At 36.4% G+C, this 26,250-nt stretch overlaps 1 protein-coding gene across 14 annotated transcripts in view; it reads left to right on the top strand.

Annotated features, from left to right (window-relative positions):
• SENP6 (SUMO specific peptidase 6) overlaps positions 1-26,250 on the top strand; it is a 163,456-nt gene that overhangs the window by 63,793 nt on the left and 73,413 nt on the right. For 4 of the 14 annotated variants that reach the window (XM_070795476.1, XM_070795478.1, XM_070795477.1 and 1 more), the window contains 3 exons: positions 372-432; positions 19,535-19,630; positions 24,713-24,733. The exons of 1 other annotated variant lie outside the window; for it this stretch is intronic. In XM_070795476.1, the coding sequence (XP_070651577.1) occupies positions 395-432; positions 19,535-19,630; positions 24,713-24,733 (155 nt within the window). In that variant the 5' untranslated portion in view covers positions 372-394. Of the gene's footprint in view, positions 1-371; positions 433-15,212; positions 15,356-19,534; positions 19,631-24,712; positions 24,734-26,250 lie in introns of those variants that run through there. 9 more of the 14 variants (XM_019967043.2, XM_070795473.1, XM_070795481.1 and 6 more) reach the window with 7 other exon arrangements.

The following is a 26,250-nucleotide window of genomic DNA, read 5'->3' on the forward strand; positions in this document are numbered from 1 at the left end:
GGAAAAATGAGTGAAAGTAGATGAAATCTGTAGTTAAGATGAAAACAAAAACTGTGTGTTCGTTTATGGCAGAGGTCAATAAACAGCCAGTGGGCCCAGTCTGGCCCATCATTGGACTTTGTTATGGTTTTATTGGAACACAGCCACACATTTAGTCTGTGGCTGCTTTCATACTTTAGTTGCAAAGCAAAGATGAGTGGTGGCTTCAGAGGCCATATGGCTTTCAAAATTCTAAAATATTTAGTCTCTGGCCCTTTACAGAAAGTTTGCTGATCTCTGTATTAGGTGAACAAGGAGAATAAAACTTCTGAATTTAATGTATGAGTTGTAATTGTCACTGAAGATTTTTTTCCCCCTTATTTTCTATGTAGTGAGGCAAATCTACTCAGTGTAGATGAAGATGAGGATTCTGAAACCTCAAAAGGAAAAAAGGCAAGTGTTGCTTTTTAATTTTTTTTTTAGGTTATATACTAAAAACTAATACATCAGAAGATTTGTATTTGTGATTGTAAGTCCAAGCCACCCACATTCCCATCCCAGAGGCAAATGGTATTCGTAGCTTCTTGTTTATCTCATCAGAAATATTTTATTTATCACAAAGAAAATCTGTATTCTCATCCCACTTTCTTACTCTTTCTTCACCAGTAGTATATTGTACACACTGTTTGTAATTTTATTTTGTAAAATTAATATATCTTAAGACACCAACCATAAGAGTCCATTAAAATCACCCTCATGCTTTTCAGTCGGAGAAGGCAATGGCACCCCACTCAGTACTCTTGCCTGGAAAATCCCATGGATGGAGGAGCCTGGTAGGCTGCAGTCCATGGGGTCGCTAAGAGTTGGACACGACTGAGCGACTTCACTCTCACTTTTCACTTCCCTGCATTGGAGAAGGAAATGGCAACCCACTCCAGTGTTCTTGCCTGGAGAATCCCAGGGACGGGGGAGCCTGGTGGGCTGCCATCTATGGGGTCGCACAGAGTCAGACACGACTGAAGCGACTTAGCAGCCGCAGCAGCATTCTTTTCAGTAGGTGCATAATGTTCCAGTGTATGATATATTGCTGTTATCCAACACCAACATATTGAAGGATCTATCAGCTTTCTTCCCCCACTTAAAATAATGTTGCATAAACTAGCCTCTATATGGGTTATTTTGCACATTTATCAGCATATCTGCAGGATAAATTTCTAGAAGTAGAGCTGCTATATCAGGACAGGTACATTTCTAATTTTGTTATACCTGATTTAGACTTTCACCAGCAGTGTCAGAGCATGCCTGTTCCCTCACACTTTAGCAATATTATCATCCTTTTGATCTTTGCAATAAAAAATAGTATCTCAGTGTAGTCTTACTTTGTATTTCTTTTGAATGTAGTTTGAATACCTCACTCATAACACATATAGTCCATTTATTTCCCTTTTGATAATTGTTACTTGATATCTTTTGCCCTTTTTTCCATTTGGTCTTTGGAATACTATTGATTTGTAGAAATTCTTTTCATATTGAGTCTCAGACACATTTTCCCACATTTTTGACATCTCTAAAATCTAACTGGATGCCTCTTGTTGAGTTAAAAATGTTTTGTACATTAGTATAGACAGTAATAATGTATCTTATGATGGTTTCTTAGATTTGACAAAATAATGGTATTTTAAAGAAAGGAGCCCACTGCTGTGATACTAATAATAGTTATTAGTAATTTAAACTACTTTTTTCCTGCTAATTTTTTGTCCTCACTTTTGGTGGTTATTGCCTTGGAGAAAAGATATTTTCTTACATTGTCAAATACAACACTATTTTTCTTTCATAGCTTTTGGGTTGAGTGTCTTGGTTCCTAATGATGTTAATTTAGTAACTTACTTGCTTTATTCTTTTAGACAAATAGTTTCACAATATCAATACAAATATAGTTGCCAATAAAATAAAGTCTTTTTATTTCCTTGTTGGTGGCATATCTCACTAGGTTTATCTCACTAAAAATGTGTATTTAAATTATTGTGTTTTTTTTTTTTTAATTTTATTTTATTTTTAAACTTTACATAATTGTATTAGTTTTGCCAAATATCAAAATGAATCCACCACAGGTATACATGTGTTCCCCATCCTGAACCCTCCTCCCTCCTCCCTCCCCATACCATCCCTCTGGGTCGTCCCTGTGCTCTAGCTCCAAGCATCCAGTATCGTGCATCGAACCTGGACTGGTATCTCATTTCATACATGGTATTTTACATGTTTCAATGCCATTCTCCCAAATCTTCCCACCCTCTCCCTCTCCCACAGAGTCCATAAGACTGTTCTATACATCAGTGTCTCTTTTGCTGTCTCGTACACAGGGTTATTGTTACCATCTTTCTAAATTCCATATATATGCCTTAGTATACTGTAATGGTGTTTTTCCTTCTGGCTTACTTCACTCTGTATAATAGGCTCCAGTTTCATCCACCTCATTAGAACTGATTCAAATGTATTCTTTTTAATGGCTGAGTAATACTCCATTGTGTATATGTACCAAAGCTTTCTTATCCATTTGTCTGCTGATAGACATCTAGGTTGCTTCCATGTCCTGGCTATTATAAACAGTGCTGCGATGAACATTGGGGTACACGTGTCTCTTTCCCTTCTGGTTTCCTCAGTGTGTATCCCCAGCAGTGGGATTGCTGGATCATAAGGCAGTTCTATTTCCAGTTTTTTAAGGAATCTCCACACTGTTCTCCATAGTGGCTGTACTAGTTTGCATTCCCACCAACAGTGTAAGAGGGTTCCGTTTTCTCCACACCCTCTCCAGCATTTATTATTTGTAGACTTTTGGATCGCAGCCATTCTGACTGGTGTGAAATGGTACCTCATAGTGGTTTTGATTTGCATTTCTCTGATAATGAGTGATGTTGAGCATCTTTTCATGTGTTTGTTAGCCATCTGTATGTCTTCTTTGGAGAAATGTCTGTTTAGTTCTTTGGCCCATTTTTTGATTGGGTCATTTATTTTTGTGGAGTTGAGCTGTAGGAGTTGCTTGTATATTTTTGAGATTAGTTGTTTGTTAGTTGCTTCATTTGCTATTATTTTCTCCCATTCTGAAGGCTGTCTTTTCACCTTGCTAATAGTTTCCTTTGATGTGCAGAAGCTTTTAAGGTTAATTAGGTCCCATTTGTTTATTTTTGCTTTTATTTCCAATATTCTGGGAGGTGGGTCATAGAGGATCCTGCTGTGATGTATGTCAGAGAGTGTTTTGCCTATGTTCTCCTCTAGGAGTTTTATAGTTTCTGGTCTTACGTTGAGATCTTTAATCCACTTTGAGTTTATTTTTGTGTATGGTGTTAGAAAGTATTCTAGTTTCATTCTTTTACAAGTGGTTGACCAGATTTCCCAGCACCACTTGTTAAAGAGATTGTCTTTAATCCATTGTATATTCTTGCCTCCTTTGTCAAAGATAAGGTGTCCATATGTGCGTGGATTTATCTCTGGGCTTTCTATTTTGTTCCATTGATCTATATTTCTGTCTTTGTGCCAGTACCATACTGTCTTGATAACTGTGGCTTTGTAGTAGAGCCTGAAGTCAGGTAGGTTGATTCCTCCAGTTCCATTCTTCTTTCTTAAGATCGCTTTGGCTATTCGAGGTTTTTTGTATTTCCATACAAATTGTGAAATTATTTGTTCTAGCTCTGTGAAGAATACCGTTGGTAGCTTGATAGGGATTGCATTGAATCTATAAATTGCTTTGGGTAGTATACTCATTTTCACTATATTGATTCTTCCAATCCATGAACATGATAATTTCTCCATCTATTAGTGTCCTCTTTGATTTCTTTCACCAGTGTTTTATAGTTTTCTATATATAGGTCTTTAGTTTCTTTAGGTAGATATATTTATATTCCTAAGTATTTTATTCTTTCCATTGCAATGGTGAATGGAATTGTTTCCTTAATTTCTCTTTCTGTTTTCTCATTATTAGTGTATAGGAATGCAAGGGATTTCTGTGTGTTGATTTTATATCCTGCAACTTTACTGTAGTCATTGATTAGCTCTAGTAATTTTCTGGTGGAGTCTTTAGGGTTTTCTATGTAGAGGATCATGTCATCTGCAAATAGTGAGAGTTTTACTTCTTCTTTTCCAATTTGGATTCCTTTTATTTCTTTTTCTGCTCTGATTGCTGTGGCCAAAACTTCCAAAACTGTGTTGAATAGTAATGGTGAAAGTGGGCATCCTTGTCTTGTTCCTGACTTTAGAGGAATTTTTCACCATTGAGGATAATGTTTGCTGTGGGTTTGTCATATATAGCTTTTATTATGTTGAGGTATGTTCCTTCTATTCCTGCTCTCTGGAGAGTTTTTATCATAAATGGGTGTTGAATTTTGTCAAAGGCTTTCTCTTCATCTATTGAGATAATCATATGGTTTTTATTTTTCAATTTGTTAATGTGGTGTATTACATTGATTGATTTGCAGATATTGAAGAATCCTTGCATCCCTGGGATAAAGCCCACTTGGTCATGGTGTATGATCTTTTTAATGTGTTGTTGGATTCTGATTGCTAGAATTTTGTTAAGGATTTTTGCATCTATGTTCATCAGTGATACTGGCCTGTAGTTTTCTTTTTTTTGTGGCATCTTTGTCAGGTTTTGGTATTAGGGTGATGGTGGCCTCATAGAATGAATTTGGAAGTTTACCTTCCTCTGCAATTTTCTGGAAGAGCTTGAGCAGGATAGGTGTTAGCTCTTCTCTAAATTTTTGGTAGAATTCAGCTGTGAAGCCGTCTGGACCTGGGCTTTTGTTTGCTGGAAGATTTTTGATTACAGTTTCAATTTCCGTGCTTGTGATGGGTCTGTTAAGATTTTCTGTTTCTTCCTGGTCCAGTTTTGGAAAGTTGTACTTTTCTAAGAATTTGTCCATTTCTTCCTCGTTGTCCATTTTATTGGCATATAATTGTTGATAATAGTCTCTTATGATCCTTTGTATTTCTGTGTTGTCTGTTGTGATCTCTCCATTTTCGTTTCTAATTTTATTGATTTGATTTTTCTCCCTTTGTTTTTTGATGAGTCTGGCTAATGGTTTGCCAATTTTATTTATCCTTTCAAAGAACCAGCTTTTGGTTTTGTTGATTTTTGCTATGGTCTCTTTTGTTTCTTTTGCATTTATTTCTGCTCTAATTTTTAAGATTTCTTTCCTTCTACTAACCCTGGGGTTCTTCATTTCTTCCTTTTCTAGTTGCTTTAGGTGTAGAGTTAGGTTATTTATTTGACTTTTTTCTTGTTTCTTGAGGTGTGCCTGTATTGCTATGAACTTTCCCCTTAGGACTGCTTTTACCGTGTCCCACAGGTTTTGGGTTGTTGTGTTTTCATTTTCATTCATTTCTATGCAAATTTTTATTTCTTATTTGATTTCTTCTGTGATTTGTTGGTTATTCAGCAGCATGTTGTTCAGCCTCCATATGTTGGAATTTTTAATAGTTTTTCTCCTGTGTAAATTACTGTGTTTTAAAGACACTTGAAATTATTTTTTCTTGGTTTGTAATTCTACCATTTGGGTGAGAGTTATGCTAATTTATTTATTTAAACTTTTTTTTGTTGCTTTGAGGATATGCTTTTTAAAAAATGTTTTGAATTTAATGTATTTTATGATTATGCAGAAGATGTTTTCATGGTTCCAAAGTCAAATCTGCAAAAGAAGTTTATTCAGAAAAGTCTAACTTTTGTCCTGATTCCCTCTTTTCCCTTCTCTTTTACCCATGGGTAACCTGCTTTAAATATTATATGGCTTAGCCTTCCGTTGTTTTTTTTTTTTAACATTAGAATATGCCACCCTTCTTGAAGAAACCCTCAACATTGTTTGGTATCTTGGTTTTTTACTTGGTAGTGTAGTCTGTAAGATCACTCCATAGCAAAGTATTTTGATATCTTTATCATCTGTTTTATTGCTAGATAGGGGCTTCCCTCATAGCTCAGTTGGCAATGCAGCAGACCCTGGTTTGATTCCTGGGCGGACGCAGAGAAGATCTTCCCGAGGAGATCTGCTGGAGAAGGGATAGGCTCTATAGTATTGCTACTTATTGCTATGTAGTAGTCCAGGGAATAGATGTACTATAGATATACAGATATTAGTTGATAAGCAGAGGTTCTTCTCAGTCTAGGTTTTTGATTTGGGAGGTTTGGCTTGGCTGGTAAAGAATCCGCCTGCAATGCAGGAGACCTGGGTTCAATCCCCGAGTTGGGAAGATCCCCTGAAGAAGGGAAAGGCTACCCACTCTAGCATTCTGGCCTGGAGAATTCCATGGGCTTTATAGTCCATGGAGTTGCAAAGAATCAGACACAACTGAGCCACTTTCACTTTTTTTTTCTTGCAGATACCCTGCCCCACCTTTTTAAATAAAGTATTTGCGTTGTTACACATTTTTGAGGATGTACATGTTGATATTTTAAAAATAAAACTTACATGACACTGTGTATCCTGTGATCTCTAAAGATAGTTCAGATCTGATATTCATCATCATCTGTTTTAAAAATACATGTACAACAACATTGCAAATCAACTATATTTCAGTTTTAAAAAACTTTAAAAATATGTATGCCATCTCCTCTTTTAACAGTTGGAAAATTCATATTGTGCATTTTTCTCTCAGTCTTAGTTGAGGCCCATAGGATCTTTGGTCTTCAGTGCTGCATGCTGGATCTTTAGTTGTGGCGTGTGAACTCTTGGTTGCAGCGTGGGGGATCTTGTTCCCTGACCACGGGTTAAACCTGGGCTCCCTGAGTTGTGAGCGTGGAGTCTTAGCCACTAGACCACCAGGGAAGTCCCTATATATATATTTTAACTTCACATGATATATTTTTATGCAATTGAAAATATTTTAATTACTCTATCATACTTTATAGATATATGTTTATTGAATAAAAAGATATATACATTTATTGAAATTTAATATTTAGTGATCTTGCCACTAAAAGTTGTTAAATATTTTTTTTACTGAATTAAATGATTTATAATTACTAATAAACATGTAATTTATAATTGTTAAATCTATTGAGTAGAGTTATATTGGAAATATATTTCTTAAAATTGATGGCGTTGCTATTTTCTTTCCTTATTCATTTAGTTTATGTATCCATAAATATTAATTGCTATGCTGTAACTTCCAACAGTAATTTTAAGTTTTTTTAGATATGAGTGCTGAGAAATCTTGGTCACATAATAGATGGATATAGTGATAATTGCTATAGCATTTATCACTCAGTTCTTTCCTTTTGATTTAAATGGCAGAAATCACATAGTAGAAGCTTCCTTGTGGTCCAGTCCTTCCAATGCAGGGATTCCGGTTCAGTCCCCAGTTGGGAAACTAAGACCCCACATGATGTGGGGCAGCTAACTAAGCCTGTGTGATGCAACAGAAAGCTTGTGTCATAACTACTGAGCCTTAGTGCTCCAGAGGCTGCCAGTTCCAGGATTCTACTGGAATCCTGTGCACTGCAGTGAAGAACCAGTGCAGCCAAAAAAAAAAGAAATCACATAGCAATGTAATGTAAGTTTGAAAGCTTAACATAATTTGTAATCCAGTCTTTAGATTTGTTGTCTTTCTGAATTTGGGGGAAATATATTAAAAAGACTTTATCGGTACTTAATGTGTCGGACACGACTGAGTGACTTCACTTTCACTTTTCACTTTCCTGCATTGGAGAAGGAAATGGCAACCCACTCCAGTGTTCTTGCCTGGAGAATCCCAGGGACGGGGGAGCCTGGTAGGCTTCCGTCTATGGGGTCGCACAGAGTCGGACACGACTGAAGTGACTTAGCAGCAGCAGCAGTAGTTATACTTGTTACTTCCTTTTGTTTTAACCAGATGATTTCAGAAATAACTGAAAATACTGAAATCTTGCTCGTTATTAATTGGCCTTTGCCCATATGGTTTGTAAAATATTTTGTTTTTGTATATTTTCTTAAATTTTGGAACTGCATATTTAGTTCATGTGATCTGTGGAAAATGCTTTCACATCACTTACTTGACAAGGCCATCAGTTAAATCAGATATATTATTGATAAATAAGTAGATTTTTTTTCAAATATGCATGTTTTTATTTCAAATATACATGTTAATTTCCCTCCTTAGGATGACATTTTACCATGGAATTCTAGTAGCAAAATACAGCCTTGATTTTGACCTGAATTTTTCTCCCAAATCAAAATCACTGCTTGTAATAAATGTGTGCAAATTTAAATTTTTTTGCGGGGGAGGAGGGCTTTCTTTTCATTGTTCTCACATGATTTTTTTCCTTGGGGCAATGCTTTTCTTGATACTAACTAAAGTAGAGATATAAAGTCATTAAATGAAAGTTTTCATCACTTTTGCTTTTCCATTTTGTGTTATATTAAATAGTTATTTTAAGAAAATCCTAAGTTGGTCCAGAATACTGTTTTTAACTATAGGTTCAATTTTAACAGAAATATATATAAAACAGGGAAAGATAGGAAACTCTACTAAGTGCCAAAAGAGGTTCCAGATACCAGTATTTACAAATGTTCTTTTCATGAGGTTTTTAGACTCTTAATACAGTAAGAATTATGTCTTTGGTAAAGTGGAAGAAGTTTACTGTGAAAGTGAAGATGGGAAAGGAGATATTACATGATGCCTTTTCTACAGATGGGTTTTAAATCAATTTTAAGAAAGTGTTAAAGTGGTTGTTGTTCAGTCAGTAAGTCATATCCAAACTTTTTTGCCACCCTATGGACTGGAGCATGCCAGGCTTCCCTGCCCTCCACTATCTCCTGGAGTTTGCTTAAATTCATTGAGTGACGCCATCTGACCATCTTATCCTCTGTTGCTGCCTTTGCCTTCAATCTTACCCAGCATCAGGGTCTTTTTCAGTGTGTCAGCTCTTTGTATTAGGCTGCTGAAGTATTGGAGCTTCAGCTTCAGCATCAATCGTTTCAATGAATATTCAGGACTGATTTCCTTTAGAATTGACTGGTTTGATCTTGCTGTCCAGGGGATTCTCAAGAGTCTTCTGCAGTACCACGGTTAAAAAGCAGCAGTTGTTTGGCGCTCAGCCTTCTTTATGGTCCAGGTCTCACATCTGTATATGACTACTGGAAAAACCATAGCTTTGACTATATGGACCTTTGTTGGCAAAGTGATGTCTCTGCTTTTTAATATGCTGTCTAGGTTTGCATCGCTTTCCTTCCAAGGAGCAAGCATCTTTTAATTTCATAGCTGCAGTTACCGTTTACAGTTATTTTGGAGCCCATGAAAATAAAATCTGTCACTATTTCCACTTTTTCTCCTTCTATTTTCCATGAAGTGATGGGATTGGATGCCATGATCTTCGTTTTTTGAATGTTGAGTTTTAAGCTAGCTTTTTCACTCTGCTCTTTCATTAAGAGGCTCTTTAGTTCTTCTTCTCTTTCTGCCATAAGGGTGATGTCCTCTGCATATCTAGGGTTATTGATATTTCTTCTGGCAATCTTGATTCCAGCTTGTGCTTCATCCAGTCTGGCATTTCGCATGATATGCTCTGCATATAAATTAAATAAGCAAGGTGACAACATACAGCCTTGTCATACTCCTTTCCAAATTTGGAACCAGTCCATTATTATTCCATGTCCAGTTCTAACTGTTGCTTCTTGATCTACATACAGGTTTCTCAGGAGACAGATAAGGTGGTCTGGTACTCCCATCTCTTTGAGAATTTTCCAGTTTGTTTGATCCACAGAGTCAAAGGCTTTAGTGTAGTCAGTGAAGCAGAAGTAGATGTTTTTCTTTCTCTGTACACCAATGGATGCTGGCAGTTTAATTTCTGGTTTCTCTGCTCTTGTAAACCCATCTTGTAGAATTTCTCAGTTCATGTACTGCTGAAGCCTTGCTTGAAGGATTTGAGCATTACCTTGCTAGTATGTGAAATGAGCGCAGTTGTACAGTAGGAGTTGATTTTCTTAAAATGATCCATATCTGTTGGTCCCTTAGAAAGTCTTTGTGTAAAAGAGTCTCTTTAATAGTGTGGGTAATATATAGGTCCTTATGGGTCATTAGTTTAAACTAATGTAGCCCCTTTACTGTATTTGAAAATGAGTGTAGAATTAGGAGAAAGCCTTTATTTTGGCTCAAAGTGTTTTAGTATTCTTCCCCTTCTCTTTCACAGAATAATCTTTTTGCCTTTGCGTTCCTGCAGTTTCATTGTGCCTCTTTATATAAAGGATGCATGTTTTTTATTAATTCTGAAAAAATTTTGGTCATTATCTAGATATTGCCTTTCCTCATTTTTTCTGGAACTAATTTTATTAGGTATTATTAGACCATCTTTCTTTTATGCCCTTTAATGTATATTTTATGTGTAAAAGAAAAAGGATAAAGGGCCAAAAAAAAAATCATTCCTATACCATATTCCATATAGTTTCCTCAGTTGTGTCCTCCAGTTCACTTTTATCTTCAGCTATACCTAATCTGCTGTTTAGTCATTCATTTCTTTTTCTTTTTTTAAAAACAATTTAAATATAATTTGTAGAACTTTTGGTTCTCTTTTAAAATTTTATGTTTTTCATAGTGCCTTGTTCTTTCTGTACTGTTTGTTTCCATTTCAATTTTAAGAATTTCAGAACCTTTAACATATATTTTTAATGTCTTTAATCATTTAATAGATTCCTTTATACTGTCTTATTTTCTGATACTCTTAGATGCTAAATTTCCTGAATACTTTTTTGTTTTTAATTGTCGTCGTGATGTGCGGTAAGCTTGGGAGGAAGATACACATGTTGGTAATTTGCACATTTAGCAGTCCCAGTGAAATAATCATGTCACAAAATAGTATTGTTAACAGTGTTCTAGATAGTAGAGAGCAAAACAGACAAGTTTCTTATTCCAGTGGAGCTTATATTCTGGTAACTGGCTGCTTATTAGTTATTAATGATTAATGTTAAAATATAAGGATTAGTAGACCAAGACTCACAGGCCAAATCTGGCCCACAGCCTATGGTCTATGAATTAGAGTACGTGTGTGTGTGTTCAGTTGGTCAGTTGTGTCTCACTCTTTGCAACCCTGTTGACCGTAACTTGCCAGACTCTAATGTCCATGGAATTTCCCACGCAAGAATACTGGAGTGGGTTGCCGTTTCCTCCTCTAGGGGATCTTCCTGAACCAGGGGTCAAACCTGGGTCTCCCACATTGCAGACAGATTCTTTACCACTGAGCCATCAGGGAAGCCCATATTCAAGTAGTTAGAATATCAGGTTTTAGGTCTGCGTATGACGGATGGTTGTGAGAATTCTGAGACTTTGTAATCCACCTAGGGCTTTTCATGTGGACTCTTTGCGACCTGTGAACTGTAGCCCGCTAGCCTCCTCTGTCCATGGGATTCTCCAGGCAAAAATACTGAAGTGGGTTGCCATGCTCTCCTTCAGGGGATCTTACAGACCCAGGAATCAAACCCATGTCTCTTACCATCTCTGCATTAGCAAGTGGGTTCTTTGCTACTACTGCCACGTGGAAACTGAGAGTTAGAGGGGAAGGAAGATTAAAAGTTTTGGGGGGGCCTTTAGACTGAATTGGGGCTTTCCTCATAGCTCAGTTGGTGAAGAATCCTCCTGCAATGCACGAGACCCTGGTTCGATTCCTGGCTCGGGAAGATCCCCTGGAGAAGGGCTAGACTACCCACTCCAGTATTCTGGCCTGGAGAATTCCATGGACTGTATAGTATAGTCCGTGGGGTTGCAGAGTCACACAGGACTGAGCAACTTTCACTTTCACTTTTAGACTGAATAATAGTAGCACTCTAATCCATGAGATGGTCATAAATGGCTCGAACTTTACTTGTTTACAACTTTCTCCCAATAATTTGATGTAGATTACCAAAAATACAAATAAAATGAAAGAAAATAAAAATTATTTATTACATAAAGAAAAGTAGATGTGCCATGCATCTGAAATAATTTATATGTTGTATTTTAATTCAACAGATAGCTCTAAATTTTCTGGCAGCTTTAATTCTATACTGTAGGTTTGTAACTGCATGAGAAGAGAATCTTTTACAAATTTCAGTTCAATTCAGTTCAGTCGCTCAGTCGTGTCTGACTCTTTGCGACCCCATAAATTGCAGCACGCCAGGCCTCCCTGTCCATCACCAACTCCCGGAGTTCACTCAGACTCAACGTCCATCGAGTCAGTGATGCCATCCAGCCGTCTCATCCTCTGTTGTCCCCTTCTCCTCCTGCCCCCATTCCCTCCCAGCATCAGTCTTTTCCAATGAGTCAACTCTTTGCATGAGGTGGCCAAAGTACTGGAGTTTCAGCTTTAGCATCATTCCTTCCAAAGAAATCCCAGGGCTGATCTCCTTCAGAATGGACTGGTTGGATCTCCTTGCTGTCCAAGGGACTCTCAAGAATCTTCTCCAACACCACAGTTCAAAAGCATCAGTTCTTCGGCACTCAGCCTTCTTCACAGTCCAACTCTCACATCCATACATGACCACAGGAAAAACCATAGCCTTGACTAGGCAGACCTTTGTTGGCAAAGTAATGTCTCTGCTTTTGAATATGCTATCTAGGTTGGACATAACTTTCCTTCCAAGGAGTAAGCGTCTTTTAATTTCATGGCTGCAGTCACCATCTGCAGTGATTTTGGAGCCCCAGAAAATAAAGTCTGACACTGTTTCCACTGTTGCCCTGTCTATTTGCCATGACGTGATGGGACCGGATGCCATGATCTTCGTCTTCTGAATGTTGAGCTTTAAGCCAACTTTTTCACTCTCCACTTTTACTTTCATCAAGAGGCTTTTTAGTTCCTCTTCACTTTCTGCCATAAGGGTGGTGTCATCTGCATATCTGAGGTTATTGGTATTTCTCCCACCAGTCTTGATCCAGCTTGTGCTTCTTCCAGCACAGTGTTTCTCATGATGTACTCTGCCTGTGATTCTCCTATGGGGTGACATTCCCCCTGCCCCCACCCCCTGCAAGCTACTTTCTAAGTGTAACAGATAGTAAGGGCCCTTTTCTAAGGCAATTTAACAATGCACTAGATGTTTTTCATGAGTTATCTGCAAAACTGAAAGTACTATTTGTCTTACTGCTGACTGTATATAGCTTTTGATAGTAACCTATTGGTAGCAGAATTGAGAAATTTAAGAATTTGTCTTATGCAAATCTTGCTTTAATGATGAACTTTGAGTTGTCTATTGCTATGCCTAAATATTTTCTTAAAAAGGAAATTTGAAAATGTGTTAGCACTTAGTCAGGAAATATGGTTGAATTTGCTGAGTTAAGTGCCTGTATATTGAGTAAGATAATTTTTTATCTTAGGATTAGCTTTCTACATTCATTAACATATAAAGAAATTTTTATTCCTTTGATTTTGAGATTTACGATTTTGAGTGTTAACTTGGAATAACATAGTTTGGGTTTATCTCTTCTGGTGAAGAATTAATATCTATAATTATATTTCCATAATTTATAGTATTTATATTTCTGCAAAATGAAGTGAAGTGAAAGTTGCTTAGTCGTGTCTGACTCTTTGTGACCCCATGGACTGTAGCCTGCCAGGCTCCTCTGTCCATGGGATTCTCCAGGCAACAATACTGGAGAGGGTAGCCATTCCCTTCTCCAGGGGATCTTCCAACCCAGGAATCAAACCCAGGTCTCCTGCATTGCAGGCAGATTCTTTACCATCTGAGCCACTAGGGAAGCCCACATTTCTGCAAGTAACACTATAAAAAATTCCTTACATGCAGTGCAGTATGGGAAAGCATAGGGTTTGTTGTCAGGTCAATACTTTGTTCAAATCCATTTAACTAGTTTAGACAAGTTACTTTGCTTTCTAAGCTCAGTAATCTTTCATAATCTAGGAACAGAGTTCCCATAAAGTTTAAGTGATACGTGGTGAAGAGATTTTGTTGGAGAAAGAGAAAGAGAACTGAAGTGGGAAATCAAATCTGAGCATATTAATCCTGTCATTCAGTTCCGTAGTGTCAAGTAATTTGCCTGATGTTTTAGGTGTAGCTTCTGAATCCCAGTCTGAAGAACTACTGAAATGTATAAAATATGCAGATGAAGTGAGATATTGAGTATATAGTAATTATCATAATGCTGTCTATGTGTGCGTGTGCTCAGTTGTGTCTGACTCTTTGAGACCCTGTGGGCTGTAGCTCGGAAGGTTCCTCTGTCCACGGGATTATCCCAGGAAGAATTCTGGAGTGGGTTACCATTTCCCGCTCCAAGGGATCTTCCTGAACCCAGGGATTGAACCCATGTCTCCTCAGTCTCCTGCATTCGCAGGCAGATTATTTACCACTGAGCCACCACCTCGGAAGCCAAATGCCATAAGCAGTCATTTATTTGTTGTAATTATCCATATATGGAGGGGTGAAATTAAATGGTTAGTCCTAATGGAAATGTCTCAGAATTTTTTTTGGCATGTGCACACTGCTGTATTTATTTTTGGCTGTGCTGGGTCTTCATTGCTGCACAGGGCCTTTCTTTAGTTGCAGTGAGTGAGGCCACTCTTCATTGAGGTGCACAGGCTTGTCATTGCGGTGACTTCTCTAGTTGCGGAGCACAGGCTCTAGGCACACAGATCCGGTAGTTGCAGCACATAGGCTTAGTAGTTGCCACTGCTCTAGGGCCTGCAGGCTTCAGCATTTGTGGCTCAGAGGCTCGTTAGCTGTGTAGTCCCCTTTTCAGCACTATCTGTGAAACCTGGGGACTTGTTAGAAATGCACATTCTCTGGCTCATCCCAAATTACTGAATCAGAATAAACTGTAAGAGTTGGACACAGCAGTTTGTTTTAACAAACCATCCAGGTAATTGGCTAAAGCCATTGTCCTTGTACAGTGATAACTTACTGCTGTATTTGGCTGTCCTGTCCTACAGGTGCATCGAGGCCTGTTACGCAGGGGAAATGTTTATATTTTACTCTCAGGAAAGAGCTATCTTAAGATGCTCCACCCTCATCCCTTTTATTTTTCTCATAATTTTCTCAAATAACTTTGGTGATGCTGAAATGAAAAGGAAATGATATGATAAATACCCATGTTCCTACATATTTGTGTTGTGCTTAAGGGAAAAAAAAGTACTATAGTTGAAATACTCTTAAGTCTGTGCCACTGCCACCCCTTTCCCCCATTTCCAATAGCTGGTATATTTTTACTACTTTTTTTAATAAATGGATTTTCAAATACTTGTTGATAAATTATCTTATTTTGTCACTTATTGACTCTAACATCTATGGATCTTTTTACAGTTAAATCGTCAATCTGAAATTGTTGCTACTAGTTCTGTTGATCCCTGGAAGACATGTGCAAGACGAAACAAGACCGAAAGTTTAAAACCTTTGAAAGGCAACGCAATTGGACTTAACATGTTGAGCAACAATAAGAAATTGAGGTATAGGCACTTTACTGTACATCCCTACAGAAAAGATAAACGGTTTGACAGCAGAAACTAATTGGCCACGTTTGGTCAATTGGCCCAACCTGTACCTTTTGTTTTTAGAATGGCCCTAATGTGTGAATTCTTTGCTTTGAATTTTGGGACTAGGATGGATTGCAGTGATTTCTTGGTTTGGAATAAAAATATTGAAAGGAAAATTTTGGTGCACAAGGATTTCATGAAATGAACTTGCTTTCAAACAGCAAAATCTTGGTCATAAAATTAAAAGTCAAGTCTTCATTGGAAAGTACTTACCAGGATTATCTCAGTGTTGTTGTTGTCAGTCACTAAGTTATGTCCAACACTTTGCCACCCCGTGGACTACAGATTGCCACGCTTCCCTGTCCTTCACCATCTCCTGGAGTTTGCTCACACTCATGTCCATTGAGTCAATGATCCCATCCATTCCTCTCATCCTCTGTTGCCCCCTTCTCCTCCTGCCTTCAGTCTTTCCTAGCATCAGGGTCTTTTCCAGTGAGTTGGCTCCTCTTGTCAAGTGGCCAAAGTATTGGAGCTTCAGCATCAGTCCTTCCAGTGAATTTTCAGAGTTGATTTCCTTTAGGATTGACTGGTTTGATCTCCTTGCTGTCTGAGGGGCTCTTATTTATACTTCCTTATTTTCCCTTGTATTTGGAAGGATTCCATATATAAAACAGATAAATTCCATTTTTGTTTTGAAGAATGCAAATATTTTTTCCCAAATAGTTATCTATTAATTTTGCTTGTACAGTCCTTCATTGACCTGAAAGCTTTCATCTTCATATGAACAAATCAACTTTTACCTTCTGATTCATGCTATTTGGATCTTCTAAAAAAAATAACTCCTCACTCTTAAGTCATAAAGATACTTGCTGCTGCTGCTGCTGCTGCTAAGTCGCTTCAGTCCGACTCTGTTTGACCCCATAGGCAACAGCCCATCAGGCTCCGCCGCCCCTGGGATTCTTCAGGCAAGAACACTGGAGTGGGTTGCCATTTCCTTCTCCAGTGCATGAAAGTGGAAAGTGAAAAGTGAAAGTGAAGTCACTCAGTTGTGTCCAACTCTCAGTGATCCCATGGACTGCAGCCTACCAGGCTCCTCCATCCATGGGATTTTCCAGGCAAGAGTACTGGAGTGGGGTGCCATCTCCTTCTCCGATAAAGATACTTAAGTATACATAAAGATCAGTCAGTCAGTTCAGTCGCTCAGTCATGTCCGACTCTTTGTGACCCCATGGAGTACAGCATGCCAGGCCTCCCTGTCCATCTCCAACTCCTGTCTTTACTCAAACTCATGTCCATTGAGTCGGTGATGGCATCCAACCATCTCAACCTCTGTCATCCCCTTCTCCTCCCGCCTTCAATCTTTCCCAACATCAGGGTCTTTTCCAGTGAGTTAATTCTTTGCATCAGGTGGCCAAAGTATTGGAGTGTCAGCTTCAGCATCAGTCCTTCCAATGAACATTCAGGACTGATTTGTTTTAGGATTGACTGATTGGATCTCCTTACAGTCCAAGGGACTCTCAAGAGTCTTCTCCAATACCACAGTTCAAAAGCATCAGTTCTTCAGCACTCAGCCTTCTTTATGGTCCAACTCTCACATCCATACATGACTACTGGAAAAACCATAGCTTTGACTATATGAGCCTTTGTCAGTGACGTGACATCTCTGCTTTTTAATATGCTGTCTAAATTTGCCGTAGCTTTTCTTCCAAGGAGCAAGCATCTTTTAATTTCATTGCTAGTGTCACCATCCACAGTGATTTTGGAACCCAAGAAAATAAAGTCTGGGCTGTTTCCCTTTCTTCCCCCATCTATTTGCCATGAAGTGATGGGAGCAGATGCCATAATCTTAATTTTCTGAACATTGAGTTTTAAGCCAGCTTTTCACCCTCCTCTTTCACCTTCATCAAGAGTCTCTTTCATTCCTCTTTGCTTTCTGCCATTAGGGTGGTGTCTGAGGTTACTGATATTTCTCCCAACAATGTTGATTCCAACTTGTGCTTTCATCCAGCTCAGCATTTCGCTTGATGGACTCTGCATTTACGTTAAATAAGCAGGGTGACAATACACAGCCTTGACGTATTCCTTTGCCAATTTTGAACCAGTCCATTGTTCCATGTCTGGTTGTATCTGTTGTTCCTTGACCTGCATACAGGTTTCTCAGGAGGTAGATAGGTCTGATATTCCTATCTCTTGACAAATTTTCCACAGTTTGTTGTGATCCACACAGTCAAAGTTTTAGAGTAGTCAATGAAGCAGAAGTAGGTGTTTCTCCAAAATTTTCTTGCTTTTTCTGTGATCCAACGGATGTCGGCAGTTTGTGATCTCTGGTTCCTCTGCCTTTTTTACATCCAGCTTGTACATCTGGAAGTTCTTGGTTCACGTACTGTTGAAGCCTAGCTTGAAGGATTTTTAGCCTTACCTTGCTAGTGTGTGAAACGAGTGCAGTTGTATGGTAGTTTGAACATTCTTTGGTATTGCCCTTCTTTGGAATTGGAATAAAATTGACCTTTTCCAGTCTTGTGGCCACTGCTGAGTTTTCCAAATTTGCTGGCATGTTGAGTGCAGCACTTCCATAGCATCATCTTTAAGGATTTGAAATAGCTCAACTGGAATTCTGTCATCTCCAGTAGCTTTGTTCATAGTAATGCTTCCTAAGGCTCACTTGATTTTTACACTCCTGGATGTCTGGCTCTAGGTGAGCGATCTCACCATCATGCTTATCTTGGTTATTAAGACCTATATTGTTGCCACTTCTTCTTAGTCTTAATCTCTTCTGCTTCTGTTCCGTTTCTGTCCTTTATTGAGCCCATCTTTGCATGAACTGTTCCTTTGGTATCTCTAATTTTCTTGAAAACATCTCTAGTCTTTCTCATTCTATTGTTTTCCTCTGTTTCTTTGCATTGTTCACTTAAGAAGGCTTTCTTATCTCTCCTTGCTATCCTTTGGAACTCTGCATTCAGTTGGGTATATCTTTTCCTTCATTTTTTGCCTTTTTCTTCTCCTTTCTCATGTATTTGTAAGGCCTCCTCAGAAAACCATCTTGTCTTCTTGTATTTCCCTTTTGTGGGCATGGTTCTGGTTGCCACAGTGTTATTAACCTCTGTCCATAGTTCTTAAGGTCCTCTCTCAGATCTAATTCTGTTGAATCTGTTTGTCACTTCCACTGTGTAACCGTAAGGGATTTGACTTAGATCATACATGAATGACCTAGTGGTTTTCTCTATCTACTTTCTTTAAGTCTGAATTTTGCAATAAAGGAGCGCATGATCTGAGCCACAGTCAGCTCCAGATCTTGTTTTTGCTGACTGTTAGGTAGAGTTTCTCGATCTTCGGCTACAAAGAATAAAATCAGTCTGATTTTGGTATTGACCATCTGGTGATGTCCATGTGTAGAGTCTCCTTTTGTGTTGTTTGAAGAGTATGTTTGCTATGACCAGTGAGTTCTCTTGGCAAAACTCTCAGTGAGGCACTCCTTTTATTTTCTTTCTTTCTTTTTTTTCCTTAAGATTTCTTATTCTGCTTTTCTTCTAGATATCATTCATCTTTCCTGGTTGTTGTCATAGTGAACCACTGTTACTGATATGATTGGTCTATTGCATATCCCAGAAATAGGATTGAAATCACTGTTTTATTTTTACTTTCTTAGTTTATAAGTCATTTGAGAAACATAAAGGCTAACTAATTTTCAAGTCAGTGGAGAGTCAAAAGTAGAATTTAGCACTTTTAATTTTTTTAATAATTGACACTTATTATTATTTTGGCACATAAGAAAGCTTTGTATATTCATAGTATATAGTTTAAAAGCTTTTTTTTCCTCAATAGATATTCCTAAATAGAGAATAAGAAGAAATATATCTGGATTAATTTACAGGAAATATTACAGTGTGAAATATATGTTTAGGATTCCTCATTTCTGTTCTAATGTTCTACTCTTTACCTTCTTTAATAAACTGGATTGGAAACATTTTGGAGACAAATTCAGAAAGTGGAAACTATTGGAAAACTTAACATGGGCAGTGGGTTTATGTATAAAAAAGTTCTTATAAGTGATTAAGTTTTTTGTGTGTGTCCTCAGATTTTAAAGGATGTATTTTTCTTATGTATATATAATTTTTCCCTGTTTAATTTATTCTTTGTTTCTTGACTCTGCAGTGAAAATACACAAAATACATCATTATGCTCTGGAAGTGTAAGACGTTTTCCTCATGCTAATGCACAGATAGCAATAGTAAAAACAGCAGCCCAAAGGTAAGGATTCTAATTACCATTGTTTAGTATATAGTCCATGAGGTCGCTCAGAGTCGGACATGACTGAGCGACTTCACTTTGACTTTTCACTTTCATGCATTGGAGAAGGCAATGGCAACCCACTCCAGTGTTCTTGCCTGGAGAATCCCAGGGACAGGGGAGCTTGGTGGGCTGCCGTCTATGGGGTCTCACAGAGTCGGACACGACTGAAGTGACTTAGCAGCAGGAGCGGTATATACTTATCATCCTCTTTAATAAGAGTTGGTCACTGCCTTTTTTTTTTAAAAGAACCTTTTTTCTTACTTTCTAGAATTTCACTATGTTTCCATTGTCTCTAAAGAGATACTCATGTTTCTGATATAATTCATACCCTACAATTTTTTTATTTTATACCTACTTTTAAATAAATTGCAGTCTGTAAACAGACATTTTAAGTAAAAGCCATTCTGTTGGATTATATTCCTGTTAAATTAAGCTGATTTTTACATTTAACAGAGAGGTCTTCAGCTGGTACTTTAGTTCTGATGAGTAAAACTATAGTTATTACTTTACTTTCTTTGTAAGGTTTATAAGATTTCATAGTATCAAAGTAAATCACATTGTTTTAAACGAGATATTTCTGTGTTTTCATAAATATGACTGTTCTCATTGATCATGAAAGTCCTACTTGAATCTTGAAATAGTTCAAGGGATAGTGTGATAGTTGATGTTCTTAAATGCTTTTGAGGTTTTTCATAACCATTTTTGGATGGTAATGAAGTTTCAGTTGAATTTCAGTTCTTAGTCAATTTCAGCCAACAAAAAATTTTTTAGGCTCCAACAATTACAAAATAATTTATCTCTTTATTTCTTGCATTTTGAATAGTTGCATTACATTTTTATAGCTAGTAAAAGTTAAAGGTTTTTTTTAATATGTGCTAGATGTTCATTTTAAAATATGTACTAGATGTTTTTCTTCAGTCTTTAGACTGCTGATCTAGATTGCTCTTCATTGAGAAAATGTGTCCTGACTCTTAGCCTTGCTGTATTTGCTATAACACAGAGTTTCAACTTAAAAACCTTAAATTTTTCTCATACTTTAGCACAATAAGAAAATCTTTTCTTTGCCTAAATATTTTTCATAGTTTTACTGTAAGATGTTTTAGAAATTCAGCTAAAAAAATGGGCAAATTACTATACATACCAAAAAATTGACTTGCCTTACACATCAAGCTCTGTGGCCTACACATAGCACAACATGAGAAGAAACAATGAAAGCAAAGTAATTAAGGGGAAGGAAGAAGTTTAGAAGGATAGACGCACTGTTTCTCATATACTGATCACATTGATACAATTCATCCCTAAGAAAAACCTACTTTCTATTCTGAAAATGAGGTGTAAGTTGAAATACTAATTTATAATCAAGTGATATATTCTACAACCAAGATTATTACTGGTTTAGAAGTTAACTAGTAGTTCAGAATTATTTACACTATGCCTTATTCTCCCCATTTCGCCTTTCTTCATTGGTAATGTTAAAAATTAATTTCAGTTTGGGAATTGGCTTGTGTTTTTTTTTTAATTCTGTGTCATGGCACCTCATACCTTGCCATGTATAAGGTATACATTATGCCTCTGTATAAAAAATTAGTTTCTGTTAATAGGAGTGGTATTTATTAGTAAAATAATGTTTCTTAGAAAAATAAAAAACGATTTCAAATGTATTTAAAAAACAATCCTGAGTGAAAATACAAGTGAAGGACAAGTAGGGGCCTTAAGGGAAACCGTGAAGTGTCATGTCTACAGGACAGATTCTCGTTAGGTTTGTCTCTCATAGAATAAATATTTCTTAGTGCTACTGCAGTGTGACTGTCATTAAAAAGATTATGACTTGCAAACACTAGTCATTGAGAGTTTTCCCAATTTCCTTCCTTCAAAAGTTTTGAGTGATTTTATGCTACATACCTATGGCTCAGTGGGTAAAGAATCCACCTGCAGTGCAGGAGACACAGGAGGCGCAGGTTCATTCCCTGGGTTGGGAAGATCCCCTGGAGGAGGAAATGGCAACCCACTCCAGTATTCTTGCCTGGAAAATCCCATGGACAGAGGAGCCTGGTGGGCTAGTGTCCAAAGTGTTGCAAAGAGTGGAACATGATTAAGCATGCAGAATGCTACATACATGTACCTACATACATAGGTACAGAGTAGTCAAAGATGAGTATCACAGTTTTTTCCTTGAAACTCAAGTTTGGTTAGGGTAGAAGACAGAGTAACAAGTAAGCAAATGTTTACCTGGTGAGTACAGTAGCAGTATGCAAAGTATGTGTAGTACAAAGCAGTGAAAAATGCACAAAGGAAGTATTAAAGAAGCTTTTGAGTGTTTTAGCCTTAAGAGAACACTCCATGGGGTAGGAACCACATCTTCAATGGGCATGAAAAAAACCTTCACCCAAGATGATAGCTAGCAAACTTTTGGTTTTAATTAGTGTAGTGTTGGCACAATTGTCAGGCCTCAGATGTGTAAAAGCACACTGGCTTTTATGGTTTCACCTAATTTTTCTTATTTTCTCACCTCTGCATTTGAAATTAAAGGCAGTGTTACTAGTTGGTGATTCACACACATAATCCCTGCCTCCTGGGGTGAGTGGTGTACCTTGTCTTTTAAGTAAATCAGACCTGCATTTTGTATAGTTTGTAAGATATTGAAATAAGTACATCACACCTTTTTAATCTAAAAGAAAGGAATGTTAAAGTATCAAATCAGATTAACTACGATTTGGAGGATATTATGGGTACAGTCTGGTTTCTTACTGCTATTCCAAATGTTAATTCATATTTAAAAGGTAGGTTGTTTATATACTAATAGTGATGGAGATAGTATAGAAAAAAATGAAATGCAGAAAATTAAAAATCTTTATAACTGTACCATTTCCACTCCTAACTTTAACTAGACTTGGAAAAAGAACTTATTTATTGATTTATGTTTTATTTACATTTTCGCCTTTTTTTTATTTTTATTTAAGGCTAGATAGAAAGACTTAAAAGGACTCTAGAGGAACATGAATGTTTGCAAAAGCATATATAATTCATAAATAGGAAAATGGGCTCCTGGAATAAGCAAGATTTCATTATTAATGAAAAGTACCACTTTGACCAAAAGGAAGTCAAAAATCAAATCATAGATACCAGAATCAATCAGCTTGTTTTCTTTTTAAATTTTAAGAGCAGAAGTAGTCCAAAAGGAACATTAAATCAACAGTTTTACGAAGTCTTACATTACCAATAATGGCTTCCTGTCTCATTTTTTAAAAGCTTTATTCCTTCTTTTATTCTTTCTCTCTCTCTCTCTTTGAATATATAAGCTCTTCTAGGGCAGGGCTTGATAATAAACACATATTGAGGTGAGGAGTATTGGAAAACTACCATAACTCATACTTAAATATCATAGAAAATGCATTTTTTTCAAGTGTAAGAGACGTGAACATGAATGTATGTATTTTGGGGTTTTATTTTCTTCGTAACTCCTTTGGTTTATTGGAAAGAACCAAGCCCGTTTCTACTGTGTCTTCTACCTTTCTGTCTGTGGTACTAAACTCTTTTCACAACAGTGAGAACTCTGGGCACAACAGTGTAGAGTAGGAAATGACTAGATTAGGTATTAATGCCTCAGTTTTGGTTTTCATTTTACTTTTCTTAAAAATGTAACACCATAAGAAATAAATACATAAGGACAGACAGATTGAGCTTTTATGTTTATATTTTGTTTCACTTTAATAGGTTTATGATAGATAATTTTCCTTCATTTTTCTGTCATTTGTCCAATATAAATTTATCTTATACAGATTATCACATTTTTTAAATAACAAAAGTAAAATTTCAAATATGGTATTCATATAAGTTTGTAATACTTCTTTTCCTTATCATTAAAAAATTTTTTTAAAGAGATAAATGTTTCTTTTCAATGTTGTTTATGTAAAACCAACTTACCATATTATTTTTTCTTAATTTGCCAGGACTGAATGGATAATTTACTTGTATGCTTCACATGATAGGAATTCAGGAGTTAATATAGGGACTCAGAGATTTTTATTAACTATGTTTTGCTTACAGTTCTGAATATTTATTTTTCTTTGTAATAGGAATAATTGCAGAATGTGACTCTTATTCTAAATTGAGGGTTTTATAAAAACCCTTGAGTAATTGATGTTGATAGCTTTTTAAATTTTCCATGAACTGTGGAAAAGGGTGGACCTTTTATACTTTGGACTTTTGAATAGAGGCCATGATTTTAAGTCCCAGGATTTTTTCTAGTGTCTCCAGCCATATATTTGTATTTAATATAAAGCTTTTGTGGAAAAGTGTCAACCTTAAATTTTTATTTTTGATTTTTTTTGGCTCAGAAGCAAATACAGTTGGACTTCTGTATCTGGAGGTTGCACATCTGTGGATACAACCAACCACAGATTAAAAAATATTCAAGGAAAAAATTCCAGAAAGTTCCAGAAACCAAAACTTGAATTTGCTCGTGCTTGCAACTGTTTATATAACATTTACATTGTATTAGGCACTATAAGTAATTTAGAAATGATTTGCTGTATATGGGAGGAAATACCATACCCTTTTATGTAAGGGACATGAGTACCCACTGTTTTGGTATCTGCATGGGGTCCTAGAACCCATCCCGTACAGATAACCAAGGGACTGCTGTAATCGCTCCTGATAACGGAATTGGGACCTCTAAAAATTGTATAGCTTTTAGAAAATTGTATTGTTCCTTGGAGACTATTGCTGTAACCACTCTAAATAACACATGTCCTAAAATGTTGTATCGTTAAATAAAGCTCTTTCAAGAATTTTTTGACCTTTATACATCCTTTTTTCTTCTTTAAATATGTTTAGATATAAATTAGTTTCTGTACTGACAAAAATTGAAAACCAATTTACATATCTGAGAGGATTGAAAGCACTAGTATATAACATATGTGATGTATTTAAAACAAGTAAATCATAGTTTTGCCTTATTGACTGCACTTACTAAAACTATAGTGATATATCAAAATGAGGTCTTGCCTCTTACGTTTTTTTTCTTTTTCATGTTTTAAGCAGTCTGGACCAAAAGGAAAGGTAAGCTTAATATTGATGAAATTAGAGCATGGATACAACAATAAAATATCATATTATTTATATGCTTTGAAAAATCACTGAATTCGAGTTCATCATTAAGCTTATTAATTATTTTAATAAAAGGAAACATAGCACAACGTGATATTTGATTTACGTGAGTAATATTTCACCATAATTCTCAACATACATTTTCCCATGAATGATTATTATTTATTTATACTGATGTGTAACTACTTTAAATAAAGTATTTCAGGATCTTAGTAGTAAAATTATTTTCAGTTACATAATATAAATATTTCTTGTTGTATTTTACTGATAATATTTTTGCTTAATACTTTATTAGAGTGAGGTGAAAAATTGAATAGAATACCTTAAGCTTGGAGTTAAAACTCTATTCTGACCCAAAATTTTGTGACAGAATTTTATGATCCTTCTTTGTTCCCTTTGTAATAATTCTAGCAGACACATCATCCTTTAGCAGAAATGTTGAATAATGTAACGTAAATAACATAGAAACAAGTCTTTAAGAACACATTTCTTTGAATAGTGAAATGATTGTAGTTGTTTTGAAGCAAATACCCTTAAGAATAGCTCTCTCCTCAATGTGTATATGTGGAAATTTTTGTGCATGTGCGTATCTTTTTGTCTTGCTTCCCTGAATCTCAGGAACCTTTTATGAATTCTCCCCTCCCAAAACAGGTAAACAACGCTTGTATTAAGACAATACTTTTGTGTCATTGGTGACAGTCAAAAGAAGGGACATTCTATACTTTGATTTAATTGTGTGACTTTGACTCTATACTTTTGTTTAAAGGTGTAGAGGAAGCAAAGAGGACAACTTACAGTGTTTTATAGAATGCTATATATTCCATCTTACTTCATGAACACCAAGTTTCTGAGCTATAAGGTGATTCTGTCAGCAAAAGATTTAGGCATATTATTTTATAATTCTGAAATACCTCACAGTTCTTATATGTTTTAAATGAATGGGTTGTGCAGATATTTTATTACTTATATCCTGGAAAAGAAAATTTATTCTTCTATTTCTCTTTGAGTAAATTATTATTTCTTGTCAGATATAGATTTTATGTCTTTTAAATTTTTAACTCATAAATGACTCATTTTGGAGAGAAGACCATTAATAAGATTTTTTAATAAAATTGCTGAAGAATATACATTAAATAACTATACAGTCACAGATGAACCAGACTGTTGTTTTATAGAAATAAACATTCCTTCCTGTGTGTTATAGTAGATAAAATGCAGGTATTGTTATATTATCAGAATAGTATAGAGCTTAGAGTATTCTCTTTCTCCCAATAGCCTTGGAGAGTTAAACTGACTTTTTTCCCCCACTGTTTTGGCTTCTTAGGCATATTTCTGTTGTGGAAATTTATTCACTGATACATTCAGCAAATGTTTTAGTGACTCTATGTGCCAAGGCACTCTTCTAGGAGCAGACAGAAATCCCTACCCTCTTGGAGCTTGTAGTCTTGTTGGAATAAAACTGGAATAGG

Source organism: Bos indicus, chromosome 9 (genome assembly GCF_029378745.1).
Source record: "Bos indicus isolate NIAB-ARS_2022 breed Sahiwal x Tharparkar chromosome 9, NIAB-ARS_B.indTharparkar_mat_pri_1.0, whole genome shotgun sequence".
Classification (NCBI taxonomy): Eukaryota; Metazoa; Chordata; class Mammalia; order Artiodactyla; family Bovidae; genus Bos; species Bos indicus.